The sequence below is a fragment of the Dipodomys spectabilis genome, unplaced genomic scaffold, assembly GCF_019054845.1.
Source record: "Dipodomys spectabilis isolate Male_0828 unplaced genomic scaffold, ASM1905484v1 ptg000017l, whole genome shotgun sequence".
Lineage (NCBI taxonomy): Eukaryota > Metazoa > Chordata > Mammalia > Rodentia > Heteromyidae > Dipodomys > Dipodomys spectabilis.
Genome location: NW_024870694.1, coordinates 19,727,507 through 19,744,958, shown reverse-complemented (window position 1 = coordinate 19,744,958; position 17,452 = coordinate 19,727,507). Strand labels below are relative to the sequence as shown.

The following is a 17,452-nucleotide window of genomic DNA, read 5'->3' as shown; positions in this document are numbered from 1 at the left end:
TGCATATAGTCTAGAAGCATGGTGAAAAAAAATTCCTGAGCAATAAAAGAAGACTTTGGTGATAATGTACTTTCTTTTTTGTTGCTGTTTTTTGTTTGTGTGTGTGTGTGTGTGTGTGTGTGTGTGTGCCAGTACTAGGGCTTGAACTCAGGACTTGGGCACTGTCCCTGAGCTATACAGGCTATCACTCTACCACTTGAGCCACAGTTCCACTTTCAGCTTTTTCTTTTTTAAAAAAAATTTTTGGTGGTTAATTGGAGATAAGAGTCTCATGGAAATCCCTGCCTGGACTGGCTTTGAACCATGATTTTCAGATCTCAGTCTCCTGAGTAGCTAGCATTACAGGAATGAGCCACTAGCACTCAGCAACCATGTATATTCTACACCTATGCTGTGCAACGAAATTTGAATTTGTGAAGATAGAACATTCAGTTCCTTACTGTTCTATTCCTGCTTAAAGTACTTGATAGCAACATGTGCCTAGTAACTTTTGGGGGGAGAGGGAGAGGTTCACGGGTCTTCGAACTTGAATTAAGACCTTGGGTGCTTTATCACTCAAGGATGGCACTCTTCCGCTTCAGCCACAGCTTCCACTTCTGGCTTTTTAGTGATTAACTAGAGAAAAGAGTCCCATGACCTTTCTTGCTTAGGCAACATGATCCTCAGCTCTCAGCCTCCAGAGTGGCTAGGACTAAGGGTAGGTAACACTGGTAGATAACATATTTCTTGCTTTTACTCACTTGAGTGCAAAGAGGACTATCACACAGACTTACAGTTTGGTCTCATCAGCTTCTTTCTGCATGATTTCAAGAATCATGCGGCATGCTTCAGACGTCCCCTCTGGCGTGGCATGAATGGTGACAGGCTTCTCGGCAGCCCCTGAGTTCTCCTTTCTATGGATGTCAACCCTGTAGGAAAACAATCAGAAGCTGTAAGTACAATATTATCTGGGATAATACCCAAGAAAACAGCCAAAGGACAGCAAGGACCCAGACAGACCAGAAAGAATTATTAGCCCATCTGCAACCAATGCCATTCTCCAAGAAGGAGGCAAGCAGTGCAGGGGTTTTGTGTCAGACCTTAATCTTCTGCAGCTCCAGTTAGAAGGGGACTATTCTTACAAGAGTGCTGTGGGACAAAGGCACCACACCAGCTTGGTGATGAAGCTAGTTTGGTAAATGACCTATTTGTATAGTCTTCTAAATGACTGTAGAAGTGAAGAGTCAAGTGAGAATGCCGGCATACTGCCACTCTTTCAACTGACTGCAGCTTTACAAAGCTGTATGTTAATCCAAATCCAAATACCAAATTCAAGTATGCTTTATGTATTTGAGTGCGGATAGAAAACAGAGGCATGCTCTCCCACCGCCTCTCTAAGCTTTTGGTTTCCTTTCTATTGGCAGCCTGCCTTCCTCTAAGCTCGTAAAACTAATGGCTCAAAAGCTTGATGACTTTCCCAGACTTTTTTCGGGTAGTTGTCGCCCTACTTGTTTTTGTGAAATTTCAAAAATCACATAATTGATTGCATCCCTTTTTACTTCGGCTATCAGACCCCAGAGCCGAGTCTTTGAGCTATTTGCACTTCAATTTAACCTTGTTCCACTTTGCAAGCTAGCTTAAACCATTTTGGAAATAAAAAGAGATATACATTCTTAAAAAATCACTTTCACAGTGCAACAAACTTGGTAGGGGGAAAAAGAGCTTTTAAAATGAAAGTAACATCGGGCAATAACTACAGTATTCCAACATTTCCCTCCTGAAGGTCTGTATTCTGAGCTTATCCATGTGAGGATCTATACTGGGGGGAAGGTAACTCAGTCACTTTGAAGAAAATGGCATTTTATCTTTCAGATTACAGGGATTCATTCAGTGGCCTCAATCAAATATATTATCATATGTAAATAACTAATGTTTGCCAATAATCTGTGCGTTGCAATTTAAGTGCTTTTATATTAATGATTTCACTGGGGGTGTAGGTGTGGGTGTGCACGTGTGTGCACACGTGCCAGTCCTGGGGCTTGAATTCAGAGTCTCATGTTCTCACCTAGCTTTTTGCTCTACCACTTGAACCATACACCTCCACTTCTGGCTTTTGCTGGTTAATTGGAGATAAGGGTCTCACAGACCTTCTGACCCCAAATTTAAACCTCAATCCTAAAATCTCAGCCTTCTTAGTAGCTAGGGTTACATGTGCAAATCACCAGCACCTTTCAATGATTTCATTTAATCTTGCCTAATAGTTGTAATTCTCACACAAACAAAATAGTAATCTTTTTTTTTTTTTTTAAGCAAGCAATTGATGCTTGCTTAAAAAAATGTCTTGCCAGGCAATGGTGGCTCATACCTTTAATCCTAGCTACTCAGGAGACTTAAGTTTTGAAAACCTTGTTTCAAAGCCAGCCTGAGCAGGAAAGTCTGTGAGACCCTTATCTCCAACCAATTAGCCAAAAGCCAGAAGTTGAGGTGTGGCTCAAGTGTTAAGAGTGTTAGCCTTGACCAAAAAGGAAAAAAAAAAAAAACCAAAAGCTCAGAAACAACACCTAAGCCTTAAATTTAAGCCCCAGGCCATCAAAAAAAAAAATCACCTCACAATTGTATATCAATTAAGTGAACTCAAACATGAGTAATTATTTTTAATCCTCATATTTTCTTCATTACATTTTGTGCTGTGTGGTCTTAATATAAAACTCAACTCCACAAGTCATTTTATCCACTGACTACTACCACCAGTTCAATATCCTCAAACAAGAAAGCCAGACACAGGGCCAGTGTACTTTGTTGCTGGCTTGCTCCTGCAGTGACTCACTACTTCTATGTGAGGCTCCCTTGGTGGTCACAAGAATGGCTACCTTTAGGGTTCTGACTCAGGGCAGGAAGTTAAGAGCTGAGATGAACAAGTTCCAGCATCCCACAGAGCCCCATACCTCAGCTGTGTTAGTACTAGTTGAATTCACAGTATTAGCTTACGGGACAATCCTTGGCTAAGAGGTCATCAGTGCTTTATTTATTTACTTTATTTATTTTTTAGTGCCAGTCCTGGAGCTTGAGCTCAAGGCTTAGACATTCCTCGAGCTTTTGAGCTCAAGGCTCTATCACTTTGAGCCACACCTCCATTTCTAGCTTTGTAGTAGTTAACTGGAGATAAGAATCACATGGTCTTTCATGCCCAAGCTGACTTTGAATCATGATCCTCAGAGCTCAGCCTCCTGAGTAGCTGGGATTACAGGTGTGAGCCACCAGTGCCCAGCTATCAGCGCTTTCTTTATAGACCTTTAGCCTTCCAGGAAGCCATGTTAGGTGATTAGCATAAAAGTTCATTACAGTCCCCATTTTGATGTTAGTCTGTTAGTAGTCCTGTTGAGAGAAGCCCTCTCTCAAAGAGCACAGCACCCCCCACTGCTGATGTAAGCAATAGTGTTCTGAGGGTGGCTGAAGCCCCAGGACTCAGGGGACCCCTCAAGAGGAAGCAAAGGAAACCCCGGAGGCACATACCGGGACTGGGTCTGCTTAGTGATGTTCTTTATGGTCAAGCCCTCCTTTCCGATGATGGCACCAACAAACTGGGTGGGGACCAGGATCCGCAGCGGGAAATCAATCTGTCTGGCCTGAGAAGAGCCCCCAGGGGCGTGGCCTTGCTCCCGGGAAGAGTGGTCCCCACGCTGGGCTCGCTGAGGGGGCGAAGGGGAGCTCACCTCTTCATCCGGGATGTAGGAAATCTTGAAGGAATAGTTCTCAAACTGATGCCCACTTAGCTTCTCGATGGCTCTGAAATGCAGGAGGGTTGAAGAAGCTTTGTCAGAGAGGAAACTCAAGAAAGATCCATTAGCTTTTGTTTGCCAGGCGCCTGTGTGGGTGCTGGTGCCAGGCACTGAGGATACAGAGATGCGCAAGACAAACAACATCTCTGCTCACTCAGAGCTTGTGGTTAACAAACAAGTAATCATACTGTCTAAGCCTCACACTTGATATACAATTTTCATTCTTGTTTCTTCTTCACTACCCAAGCCTGTATGTCCCTCACCAAACCCCAAATTACAATTCATCTTCTTAATCACTAACATACAATCTATGATTATTTTAAATGCTAACATAAAATACTTAAATGTCTGAGAAAATTCAGAACTATATAAATGTAAATCAGGAAAATCATAATCTATTTCCTCCCTTGCTTACATATATTATTTATTTAAAAAACTGACTACTGTATACTATTTTTGAACCTTTAAAAGTCAGTTAATACCCACTTTGCAATTAAGATATACTAATAAAAAGTTAATATTCTAAACATCTTTCATGCCATTAAATACTTTTTGGAATAATTTTAAGTGGTTATTTAAAATTCTACAGTTACTACAGTTTTTTTTTTTTAGGCCATGCTCTACTGTTAAGATGCCTAGATTATATCTAATCTTTTACAGTTTTGTGGGGGGGGGGGTTGTTGTTTGGTTTTGGTTTTTTGGTTCAGGTATTGGGGCTTGAACTCAGGGCTTAGGCACATTCCATTAGCATTTTCGTTCAAGATTAGCATTCTATCACTTGAGCCACAGCTTCATTTCTGGCTTTTGGTAGTTAACTGGAGTAAACAGTCTCACTGACTTTTCTGATTATGATAGCTTTGAACTGAGATCCCTCAGATCTCAGCCTCCTGGGCAGTTAGGATTATAGGCATAAGCCACTGATGCCTGGTGAATATCTTTTACAGTGTTACTATGAGTAGCTTTGCAACTACAGCTTTGCATATAGGACATATTCCTAGAAGATTATCGAGTCAGAGTATAACTTTTGTTGTTGTTTTTTGCAGTGCTAGGAATCAAACCCAGTACCTGCCACATGATAGTCAAGCACTTTAACACTGAGCCTCACTCCCAGCACTCTAACACTACTCTTTCATTAGTCATATAACTTATAATTAATTATATTAATTATATATTGTTATATCTCCATACATATTTATATCAATGCCACTCACCTTTATTACATTTTCTGTGCCTTCCCTCCTCTAACATTACCTTTTTTTTTTTTTGGTACCTATCCTGGGATTGAACTCAAGGTCTGGGCAACTATCCCTAAGCTTTTCTTGTTCCAGGTATGTAAGTGTCTACCACTTGAGCCACTTCTGGTTTTTGCTGGTTAATTAAACAAAAGAATTTCATAAACTTTCCCACCCGGGCTGGCTTGGAACCTTCATCCTCACATCTTAGCCTCCTGAGTAGCTAAGATTACTTGTGTGAGCTACTGGTGTCCCCGTTACTCTTAATTACTGCTGAGTGTCCGTCTGGAAAGGCTTCAATACTTACTATCCCATAGGAAATTAAGAGTCATTTAGGTCCTTTAATCTTAAAATCACATTTTTGGTGGTATTGGTTTTGAACTTAGAGCCTCATATTTGCTAGGGTAGTATTTTATCACTGAGCCATGCTTCTAGCCAAACCCCCTATTTTTGCACTGTCTTTATTTTTTTTGGAGACAGGGTCTCACTTTTTCCACAAGGTAGCCAGGACCTCAACTCTCCTATTTAGACTCCTATTGTAGCTGGGATGACAAGTATGAGCCATTATATTGTTTCTTCTACTGAGATGGAGTCTCATGAATTTTTATGTTTGACCTGGCCTGGAACCAAGATCTTCCCTATCTCAGTCCCCCAACTAGGTAGGGATTACATGCATAAGCCACCAGCACCTGGCTTAGTCATGTTATTTAAAAATAGCTATTAATGTAATATGATAAAGGATAGGCACCAACCCACTACTGCACTGTTCAAGGCTGATGCATTTATTACGAGGCAGTACCTTTTGAACTGAAGAAAGGCGACAGGGTACCATGTACAGATGTCCACCTAAAGTGGTGGCTGGACAAGGACTGGAATGTTAAGTTAGGGGTATATCTTCTGCTTACTTGCATATGCAAAGCTTAATACATTTATCTTTTTCAATGAAAAATTAACCTTCTTAAAACTAGAATCCCTGTTCAAGGGCATCCAACTATAGAAGTTCACAAAAGACTCCATCTTGATCAATGGCTGGGCCTGTGGTGTTACATACCTGTCATCCCTAGCTACATGGAGAACAATGGCTGGGCACACAACTGTCATCCCCAGTGACACAGTGCCATTCACAGTGATCTCATCACCACTGTGAATTCCATCACTGATTCACTGTGATCTCACACCGCCATTGTGACATCAAACATTCACTGTGACCTCACATTCCCATTGTGATTTCATGAACACTGAGACCTCACATTGCCACAGTGACATCACAGACCAACTGTGACCCCCATATTGCCACAGGGAAGCACAAGTAGGAGAAGTAAAGCCCAGGCTAGTCTGGGAAATAAGACCCTACCTAGAAAATACTGAAGGCAAAATGGGACTGGAGGTATGGCTCAAGTGGAGAATGCCTAACTAGCAAGAGCAAGGCCTTGAATTCAGTAAGATCCTGAATTCAATCTCCAATACTCCCCAAGAACCACAATACTCAAAATTAACCATTGCTGAAGTTAAAACCATCACTGAAGATTAACACAATGAATGCAGATTGGGAAGAGGGAGGAGGGGAAGAGGGAGGAATAAAGAAAACAAACCAGTGCAGCTCCCAGACAATTCTGCCTACTGTTGTCATTGAGGTGGACATTCATTTTAATATTGCATGGGGGAAGAATTATTGTTTCAGAACCCATTCAGTGAGGATGGACAGAAGAAGGCTGAGGAAGGTCAAGGTAAAAGGGGTTTAGGAGGATCTAGGAGACACAGTGTTTCAGAGCTACTGTCTTCTATTCTTGGCCATGGTATCCCATGGCTCTTCTTGCCTTCTTTTGATGTTACAGCTCAGCACTATTTAAGACGGTGGCTCTGTATGACCACCAAACCGACTAGTATGAATGCCTTGGAGCATCATTGATGTGTCAAAGGTGGCAGGAATACCTGGAGATACGCCAGCTCAGATGCAATAGTGCTCTTTGGCTATGTCAAAGTTGGCATGGATCACTAATAGTCTTTTCAAAAAGGTTTACAAATGCAGGATTCAACGGAATCTAAAAACAAATCAAAATAAATTCACAAGGAAACAAACACAAACCACTTACATTTTTGCTTCTTCTCGTGTTGCATAGGTGACATTGACGACTGCAGTTTCTGTGTCTGTATTGACTAGGGGAGAAGCAAAAACTACATTATCGTTCTGTCATTTTTCTCTTCTTTCTGAGACACAAGTTTTGGTGTTTCTTGATTGGTGCTAGGCTCTGAATGCTTGCCTTTCCCGGTTGTCCACTCTCCAGCTGGATTTCCAGATTAGAGCTTTGCATCTGAGTGAGCAGACAAGAGCTCTGGTATCGCCGTATCTCCAGTGTGCCATCTACTGTGACCTCCACCACTGTTCATTCACAGACCCAAGGTGACATCACTGACTCACTGTGCTCTCACATCACCATTGTGACACCGAATAGGCATTGTGACCTCACATTCCCATTGTGACCTGATGAACGCTGAGATCTTACATTGCCATGGTGACAGACCAAATGTGACCTCATACTGCTATTGTGACATCATGACCATCGTGCACTCTCATTGCATTGTGACATCACAGACATGGTGTGATCTCATGAGTGTGACTTTACATTGGCATTGTGATATCACAGACCCATTGTGACCTCATATATACATTGTGAGCATTGCTCCCTCATACTGCCATTGTGATGTCACTAGTCTCTCATTGTGACCTCATGACCACTGCTCCTTCCTATCCCTATTGAGGCAGACCCATTGTGACATTTATTCTCACTGGGATTTTTATGACTATTGTGAAGTCTCATTGCCATTCAGATATTACTGACCCCCACTGTGACATCACTGATCCATTGTGGTCTCGTAGTGATTATAACCTCACATTGCCAATGTGACACCACCCATTATGACCTCATGACAGTTATGATGTATGTCACACTGTGACCTCACAGACCCATTGTGACCTCATATACCCATGGTGTATGTGGCATATGTACAATGGGACTCTACTCATCCATCAGAAGAAATCATATTGTACCGTTCATAAGGAAATGGAAAGACTAGAAACAGGCTGCAGGGTTTCCTTCATTTGTAGTAGCTAAAATGTGCCTATAAATCTATAAGTAAACATGCTGAATGGTATGCTAGTGGATACAAGTAAATAAACTGAAGTATAATAGACTCTTTGGAAATCCCAAATAGTATAATTTTTTAGGAAGACTAAGGCAAAACCCAACAAAATAAGTACCAGAAAATGGGTACTTACAAGGGGGAAGGGCTAAGAAAGAGGGGTAGAAGAACAAAAGGGGGAAGGATGGTCAATAATTCATTGTATATACAAAATTAAGAAAAATAAGGGAAGGGGCAAGTCAAAGGGAAGTAAAAATGTTGAAAGGATGACAGATTAAGATGCATTATATACATAAACTCTTTGTTAAAATGGCAAAACAAATTCAATATGTATCCTAAAAAATTTAGAAAAGTGAGGGAAGGGATAAGGTTAGGAGAGGTGGGTGAGAGCGTTAAAAGGCGTGACATTGATCAAAATGCACTGCATTTATAAACTGCTTTGTTGAATGGAAACTCCTTTGTATAACTACTTGAAGATAATAAAATATTTTTTAAACGACATTATCATTTAAAAACAACTATCTTCTCTGTTTCTAGGTAGACATAGCAACCTTAAGAGAAAAACACACTAAAAAAATCACACTGCCCTAATTCTGTAGTTGTTTTGCACTTCTATTAATAGTAATTTGCAAGTCAACTGTATATACTATAAAGCTGTATTTTCACAAACATTTCACATGAGCATAAGTATATGCACATTTTCTTTATATTTTTCATTTTAATGTCTACATAAATTTGTAGTGAGCAAAATACCTAATTGTTATGCAGCTAGCAAATGTATTATTCCTAATATTTGCTATTCTACTAAATAGTGTGGCTATAAATCATCTTTGTTGCAAAAAACATTTGATTTTGTGCTCCTCTGTCATGAGTTTTGAACTCAAGGCCTGGGCACTGCCCTGAGCTTTTTTGCTCAAGGCTAGCACTCTACCACTTGGACTCACAGTGTCATTTCTGGTTTTCTGGTGGTTAATTGGAGCTAAGAGTCTCACAGACTTTCCTGCTGGGACTGGCTTCAAACCAAGATCCTCAGATCTCAGCCTTCTGAGTAGCTAGGTATGAGCCATGGGCACCCAGTAGAATTACTTTTATAGTTTAAAATCATATGAGACAATGGGAAGGGATGGGAAGGGGAAACAAAGGAGGAGGCTACAATGCTTGCTAAGAAATGTACTCATTGTCTTGCCCATGTAATTGTAACCCCTCTGTACAGTATTTTTACAATAAAAAATTAAAAAAAAATAAAATCATATAAGACAAAAATTGGGAAAAAGAACATGATGTTTTTAAATGTATATTTTCAAATTGCTGCCTTATATAAAAGTTTGGTTCAATTTACTCGGCTTCTAATAAGTATAAATTTTAATTGTTATGATTTACATTTAAAGCAACTGTGTATATATACACATATAATGTTATTAGAATTTGACTGACAAGTAAAAATTGCATATACTTATGGCACATAAATATGACTTGTTTTGGTATTATACACATTGCAGAATGGCTACTTCAAGTTATTTTGCATATATATGCATTTTCTCACATACTACTTTTTAGTGTGTGTCTATAAAAGAACACTGAAAGATTACTTTGAGCAATTTTCAAGTGTAGATATATTGCTATTAACTAGAGTCACCACATTGCTCTCTCTTGAAATGAGTCCATCTTTTTACAAAGAGTTTAATGTTACATTCCTTGACAAAGTTGGAAAGGCATATAACTATTTTTTTCCCTTATGGACTGGATGAACTAAATCTAGTAACTGTAACAATAAAAATTAACAATTCCAATTACTTGGCTAAATGAAAGAACACACGGACTCTAGGATTGGCCAATAAGGAATCACTCTTTTGAGCTGGATTATCCTGGTTGATAATTGCTTGCTATTTCTTTCACAGTCAGATATTTCAAGTAAATTCAAAAAGCCAGATTAATATTTATTTCTTTTCAAACCAGGAAATATAACTTTTAAAAGTATCATTTTTTCCCTAAGAGAAAGCACTAGATCAAATTCTCTTTTCAAAACTGTTGAGAGATTTATTAAGTATAATTTAAGAAAATCATAAGAAAGCTACATTTCAAGATAGCAATAAAGCCTTAATAATAATCTAATGGTTCTTAACTTCTATCTATGCCTGAGCTTCAGGGATTCCATTGCCTCTACCTTCCACATAATTCAAAACTGAAATTTAAACTTTTCTTGTTTTTTTGGTGAGGGGTGAAGGACAGTCCTAGGCTTTGTCCTTGAGCTTTTTTTTTTTTTTTTTGGCTGGTCACAGGGCTTGAACTCTGGGCCTGGGCACTGTCCCTGAGTTCTTCAGCTCAAATGAGCACAGGAGTCTCACGGACTTTCCTGCTTGGGGTGGCTTTGGAGTGCAAGCCTCAGATCTCAGCCTCCCTAGTAGCTAGGATTACAGGTATGAGAACCATTGGCACCTGGGTAAACTAGTTATCATTTTTGTAAGTCTTAAACCTCAAACAGGTTTGGGACAACCAAAACAATAAAAGTTTTGGGATAAAAATACTATTTGTCTAATAATTGCAAAATGGCATCTGCCTTAGAGGGGACGGGAGCTGCCTCTAAAAGCTACCATGTTATCCATGCTCAGCCCAGCCCCAACCACTGCCAGGGAACTTTCACACTGCTCTCTAATCCACAGACACTCTCACAGGCCAAAACAGGGGAAGTCTATCCCATAATAATCCGTGTTCTGCGTGTGAAGACACACAGAACATTGCAGAGCCTTTGTTTTTGATGCCCCTAGGCTACAGATTCTGGCTCCCAGGAAGGGCTGTGCTTGAGCCTCCTGAATAAAGTTATCTTCCACAACTCCCAGATTCTCAAGGTTTGGTCTCACTTTATAGTCATATTTCCTATTCTTCGGTGATGTTTATCTCCAGGAAATGAGGCAGTGTTTTGATTCAGGAATGAGTTGAGCTTTATTCACATAATTTATTTCAATGGACATGAAAACTATGGTATTTCTACCACTGTCGAAAAATATTCTGCATGATCAGGAATCACTCATGAAAGAACAAAGTAAGAGCTGGGAATGTGACTCAGTGGTAGAGTGCTTGACTTGTATGCATGAGGCCTTGGGTTCAATTCCTCAGCACCACATAAGCAGAAAAAGCAGGAAGTAGTGCTGTGGCTCAAATGGAGAGTGCTAGCCTTGAACTGAAGAGCTGAGGGACAGCGCCCAGGCCCAGAGTTCATATCCCATGACTGACAAAAAAATAAAAGAAAATAAAATAATAAAAAAAGAAAGAACAAAATAGTCCAACAGTTCTATCCTCACAACTGTGACGCCGCTAGAAACTAATTAGGCAATTTCCAGGGCCCAGGGAACCAAGGAGCTATGAACTGGGATCTGGGATATGTCTTCCTTGTGTAGTGTACTGTGCTAAATATGTAACATGTTTTTAGCTAGGTAATTTGGGGGGGGGGGTGTTGGAGATACTACACAGCCCAAGCTAGCCTGGAACTTGTGATTCTCCTGCCTTAAACTCTTTTGTTTGTTCTTTGGTCAGTCATGGAGCTTGAACTTGGGCGCTGTCCCCGAGCTCTTTTGCTCAAGACTAGCACTCTACCACTTTGAGCTACATCACTGCTTCTAGTTTTCTGGTAGTTATTGCAGATTAAGAGTCTCATTGCCTTTCCTGCCTGGTCTGGCTTTAAACCATGATCCTCAGATCTCAGTCTCTTGAGTAGCTAGGATTATAGGCAGGAGTCACCAGTGCCCGGCTTGCCTGAACCACTTGATTTATTGAGATTAAAGGAATGTACCACCATGCTGGGCTCAACTAGTAACTTTTTTTGGTGCCAGTCCTGGAGCTTGATCTCAGGGAGTGGGCACTGTCCTAAGCTTTTTCTTGCTCAAAGCTAGTGGTCTAGGGGCTGGGAAGGTGGCTCAGTGGTAGAGCGCTTGCCTTGCATGCCTGAGGCCCTGGGTACGATTCCTCAGCACCATATAAGAAAAAAGAAAAAAGCCGGAAGTGGTGCTGTGGCTCAAGTGGTAGAGCACTAGCCTTGAGCTAAAGAGCTGAGGGACAGCGCCCAGGCCCAGAGTTCAAGCCCCATGACCAGACCAAAAAAAAAAAAAAAAGCTAGTGCTCTAATACTTGACCCACAGCTTTTTCTTTTTTCTCTGTATCTGTGCAGCCATATTAATATCATCTGTGAACTATAATTTTTATCTTAAGTATGTGCATTTTGAAATGTCAGTTGAAAAGTAAGTTAATGAATATGTATAACAGTGACTCACACCTATACTTCCTGCATTTTGCTGGTTAATTGGAGGTAAGAGTCTCACAGACTTTCCTAACTAGGCTGGTTTCGAATTGCAATCCTCAGATCTCAGTCTCTAAGTAGCTAGTGTTAAGGCATAAATTAGTAATTTTTATAGGCTCATGTTTAGAAGGCCACCTTGTCTACTACGGTCAATTATCATAGTGTCTTTTCCATGCTGAGGAAAAGAAGAACTAATAGATTGAATCCTTGTAAATTATATCTTCATTCTGAACTCTTTCCTCTTTTTCCTTTGGCCAGGAGCAATCAAGAACATGCAACTAAATAATAATAATTTTAATGTTCATGGAGTAGAGAACATCCGAATAATTACTATTTTTAAACTATTATATAGCCAGGTGCAAGTAGTTCATACCTATAATCCTAGCTACTAGAAAGCTGAGTGAGATCTGACAATCAAGGATCCAAACAAGCCGGAGCAAACAAATCCAGGAGACTTTAATCTCCATATTGCCAGCAAAAAAAGAGTTGGAAGTTCAGGCATGGCTTAAATGATAAGACTGAGAGCTTGAAGCCCTGAGTTCAAGCCCCAGTTCTGGCACAAAGAAAAAAAATGTATTAATTATACTGGTAAATAAAACACACTGCATATGAATTTTCCTAAGAGAACCTTTAAAATCCCTAAGATTATGTGAGACTCTACTATCTAAAATATCTTACTCATGTTCTCTTTAGGTATCACAACTATTTAGTGATAGAGAAGGGCAAAAATAATCCTCCCCATTTTGCACATGTGGAAACTACATCAGTGAGGTTGAATAACTTTTCCAAGGGCCAACAACAAGTGACTGAATTTGCACTTTGATTTTTTTAGGTCAAGGCAACAATAATCTTGATCACATTGTCTTTAATATCAAGATCTTGGGATCAGTTTTTCTGTGATTCTTAAGGAGCTATACAAGCTATCAGCATTAGGCATATTTTTCCATCCTGCTAAAAATCATAGTACTCCGTGTTTTAGAGGAATAAATAGGACAACAGGAAGAAATACAGTGCTTTCTGTGCATGTATAGCACTATTTCTATGCTGGTACTTCTCAAACCTGAGAGCACACAAAAATCATTTGGAGTGTTTGATTCCTAAGCTCTTTTCCACCAGTGGCTCACACCTGTAATCCTATCTAGAGCTGTTGCTTAAGTGGCAGAGCACTAGTCTTGCACATAAAAGCTCAGGGACAACTCCTAGGACTTGAGTTTAAGCCCCAGGACCAGCACAAAAGAAAAAAAAATTTAAGGGTCTGCATTTCCAAAAGTACTATAAGAGAGTCTTAGCGTAAGAGTCCTACTCATCGGTAAACACACTAGAAATCTAGCTTTCTCATACAGTTTCCCAACGCTTCAGCACATTGCAAAGTGTAAGAAAAATGACCTGAAAATGACATTCCTTGACAAACTATACAGATGTATACAGATCTCTCTCTCTCTTTCCGTGTGTGTGTGTGTGTGTGTGTGTGTGTGTGTGTGTGTGTGTGTGTGTAATGAGGGAGAGGGAAAGGGGGAAGAGGGAGAGAGGAAGAAAGAGATAGGGGGAGAGGGGGAGAGAAGAGAAGGGGAAGGGAGAGAGGGGAGAAGAGGAGGATGAGGGGGGAGGGAGAGGGAGAAAGAGAGGGAGAGAGAGATCTCCTCCTCATGAAGCACATAGAAAAGAACATGAATTTACTATTTTGCCTGGAGCGGACCCTAGCCCATAAGAAATAACAGGTAACATTCCTCTAAAACTAAGGATGATCTCATTTATTACCTTGTTCCACATTCTCCACTGTCCCATACTGGGCCAACAGTCCATCCAATACCTGTTAAAGAAAGCTTCAGTGTCAGAAGGGAAGAACAGATCATACTCACAAAAAAATGACACAGTGATTTCCCTCCAGCAAATAAAGTAAAACAAGGTCAGCCAATTTAATCATTGATATTTCAAGTTTTCACTGACAACAGAACTGAATAAACATGAACGTGCAAGGACATTGTTCATTGGCTCCTAAGTAATCTACTCACTAAGGTGAGAGCACAGAACTGGAACTGGGAACTGGGAACATTCACATTCATGGTGATGGTTGGAACTACTCTTGAAAAGCACCATGGAGTACAAGGCTCACTTCTCCTTGGGAGATTTAACAGTTCTTCCTTCAACTTTCCTCCAGGGATCTGCTTGTTTCACAAAGTAGTGGTATGGGTATGTTTGAAACTTTCCATGATTAAAAAAAAAAGTTTCTTTTTTAAAGTAATGAAAACATTAGATAAAACATTTTGTTTCCTTTAAGGCTATTTTGATTTCCTCTGAGTTGGGGAATAAAACATGGGGCAATCTGTTCTTAAATAAGCAATAAGGCCTCTCCCCACAGTCTATCTTATTTTACATTAAGATAGTGATCTTAGAAGATGTTTTAGAGCTCTGAAAATATATCTTAACTGTCATAGCAACTAAATCAAAACATATAAACCTGCTCAGACTAACAAAGAACTTTCTATGCTGTTGGTCTCCCATCCCCCATCCCCCATCAGAATTGGAAAAGATAAAATCTCTTGCCAAATCATGTGATAAAAGCCACCAACCAGGTACAAATTTTGCTTCCCAACTTGTTTGTTGGTGCTTGGTGGCCTGGTATTTAAGAAAGCAGATTAGAAGAGATCTAAGTACATTCAGTACAATGGAAAGAACAAATAAGGCCCCAAACTCATGACATATATATATATATATATATATATATATATATATATATATATATATATGCACTGAGGGTAGGTGTGGCCCAGGCTTTGAGAAGCCTCTAATTCCTACCCAGGAAGGTGAACTGAACAGGAAGAAAATGTCTTGGAAATCTCTTAGAAAGTGACATGGGCTTACCTCCCACTGCAGGTGAGGAGGGATGTTTCGAATCTGAATTTTCCTGCTCCTGTAAAAACAAAACCACCATCAGTAACACTTAACGCAGGACACCAACTTCAACCAAATAGGCTAAAGACCATAACTGAGTGCATTTTCTTACTGTGCTTTCTCCAGGCACCTACAGAAGACTACCTACAATGGATCACAAGCATTGTGTTCTAAGATTTTCAATTACTTGGAGGAAAAATTTCAAGAAGTTCTAACAAGCTAAAGAAACAATAATTAAATACAGATTTCTTTTCGATTTCTGACCAAAATGGTTAGAATTTAAATTATCATATAGCCCAAAGGGTACCTAGGTTCAAACATAAGCCAAGTAACACTTATCATTAGCTTTAATGAAATTAGGTTAAAAAATTATAACACATTCCAAAGATCATGAAAATCTCCCTCTCTCTCACACACACACACACCAACAATAACCTTTTTATTTTTGTGTACACTTCAGTTTTCTTCATGAAAATGTTTCCTACAGTAATATTTATAGGGCTGAAGTGGTGGCTCAAGTGGTAGAGCACCAGCTGAGCAAGCACAAGGTCCTGAGTTCAAACCCTAACACCACGCCTACCCTCGCAAAAAAGAGATACTCTATAGAAACATTTGCATATTCTCCACAATCTCTGCATTTTAATTTTCCTCTGGAGTGGGAATGTTCTGGAGCTCTTTCTCTGGGTAGGCAGAGAACTTACTCCTATTTTGTGTCAATGACTGTCCTGGTATCCATTTCACCATTCCCTATGTATGGACATTTTCATTCAAAGGTACTCATTATCACATACTGTTGGGCCAATGCCTCTGAGTAATTTCCATTGTTTCTATTTTATGTAAGCATTCAAATTAGATTGAAAAATAAAAATAAAGAAATGTTTATCTTTTAAGAACATGCTAAATCCTGGAAAAAGAGGACAAGACACCTTAGGCATTTAGAGAGGGCAACAGGAGCATAGCTCGGATTTTTTTTTTCTCTCATTCTAACTGAAAGATCAACATCTAAAATTAGGTAAGGGTGAGCTATTCTACACCATTTTTTGCCAGTATTGTGATTTGAATTCAGGGCCTTGTACTTGCTCAGCTTGCTTGATAGGCTGGTGCTCTATCACTTGAACCATACCTTCAGCCTAGTTTTTTATTGGTTATTTTGGAGATAAGCTGCTATAGTCTTTTCTATTTGGGCCTCCTGAGTGGTTAGGCATGAACCATGGACACCTGGCCAAAAGATGCTCTTTAACAGAACAAATATTCTGGCATTTTCCTTGTTTATATGAGACTCAGAGAATTTCTGCTCTCATATTGAAATGAGGTGGGACAGGGCAAGAAGCCCGGCCTCTAGACTGCCAGTAATTAGCTTGCAAGTTTTCAAGGCCTTTCCATATACAAATGCTTCAAGTTACTCTCTGTGAGTGCTATTGTATTTGCACTGTAGATGCTCAGATGTAATAGAAAGGTTCTGAGTGAATCTGAGAGAAATATGATATCTATAATTACTAATTTCAAGGGCCTACAGAAACTTTGGTTATCATAGAATTTGTTGCTAAAGTAACTGGGCAACCAGCTGAGGAAACACAATCGTATTTACCAATTTGATCAATCTTTGTGAAAATGAAAAACTTAAACTGCATTATTTTTTCTTAAAGCAAAACATCCCCTTGCATGTGAGAATATTAATACCTTGGTTTTCAGGCATAAGGTTAATTAAGCACAGGTTTGATCTGCTGCCTTGAGAACCTTAACCTAAGTCTTGACAATAACAGGAAGAGCATGCATAGAAAACAAGTTAAAAGGAATTGTAGAAACTCAGCTAATAAGGATCCTAGGTTCCATTTGAAAATGAGAATGGCTAAAGATCTAAGCATTTCAAGGGAAATGGTGGGCAAGAAGGGAAACCGAGGCAGAAGGGTTCTATGAGAAAGTCCTTTGGGGTTTAATGAGAGATTAGATCCAACTACTTCCATTTTTTCCCCCATAGAAACTCTGAGCTTTATTAGGTGACACAGGGTCTTCATCTTGGAGGGAAACTACTGTGTCTCAGAAAAGTGTGTTGTCTGTAGGAATACTGACTCCAAGAGCTGAAACCACAAGAGCTCCCAGCCTCACTCCCTTCAAGTTCAATAGTCAGATTTTACCAT

At 39.8% G+C, this 17,452-nt stretch overlaps 1 protein-coding gene across 1 annotated transcript in view; it reads right to left on the bottom strand.

Annotated features, from left to right (window-relative positions):
* The window catches only part of Igf2bp2 (insulin like growth factor 2 mRNA binding protein 2), a 157,254-nt gene that overhangs the window by 28,083 nt on the left and 111,719 nt on the right, over positions 1 to 17,452 (bottom strand). The window contains exons 3-7 of the mRNA XM_042670010.1: positions 15,285 to 15,333; positions 14,181 to 14,232; positions 7,084 to 7,147; positions 3,493 to 3,765; positions 774 to 908 (exon numbers count right to left, since the gene is read on the bottom strand). Of these exons, the coding sequence (XP_042525944.1) occupies positions 774 to 908; positions 3,493 to 3,765; positions 7,084 to 7,147; positions 14,181 to 14,232; positions 15,285 to 15,333 (573 nt within the window). The remainder of the gene's footprint in view (positions 1 to 773; positions 909 to 3,492; positions 3,766 to 7,083; positions 7,148 to 14,180; positions 14,233 to 15,284; positions 15,334 to 17,452) is intronic.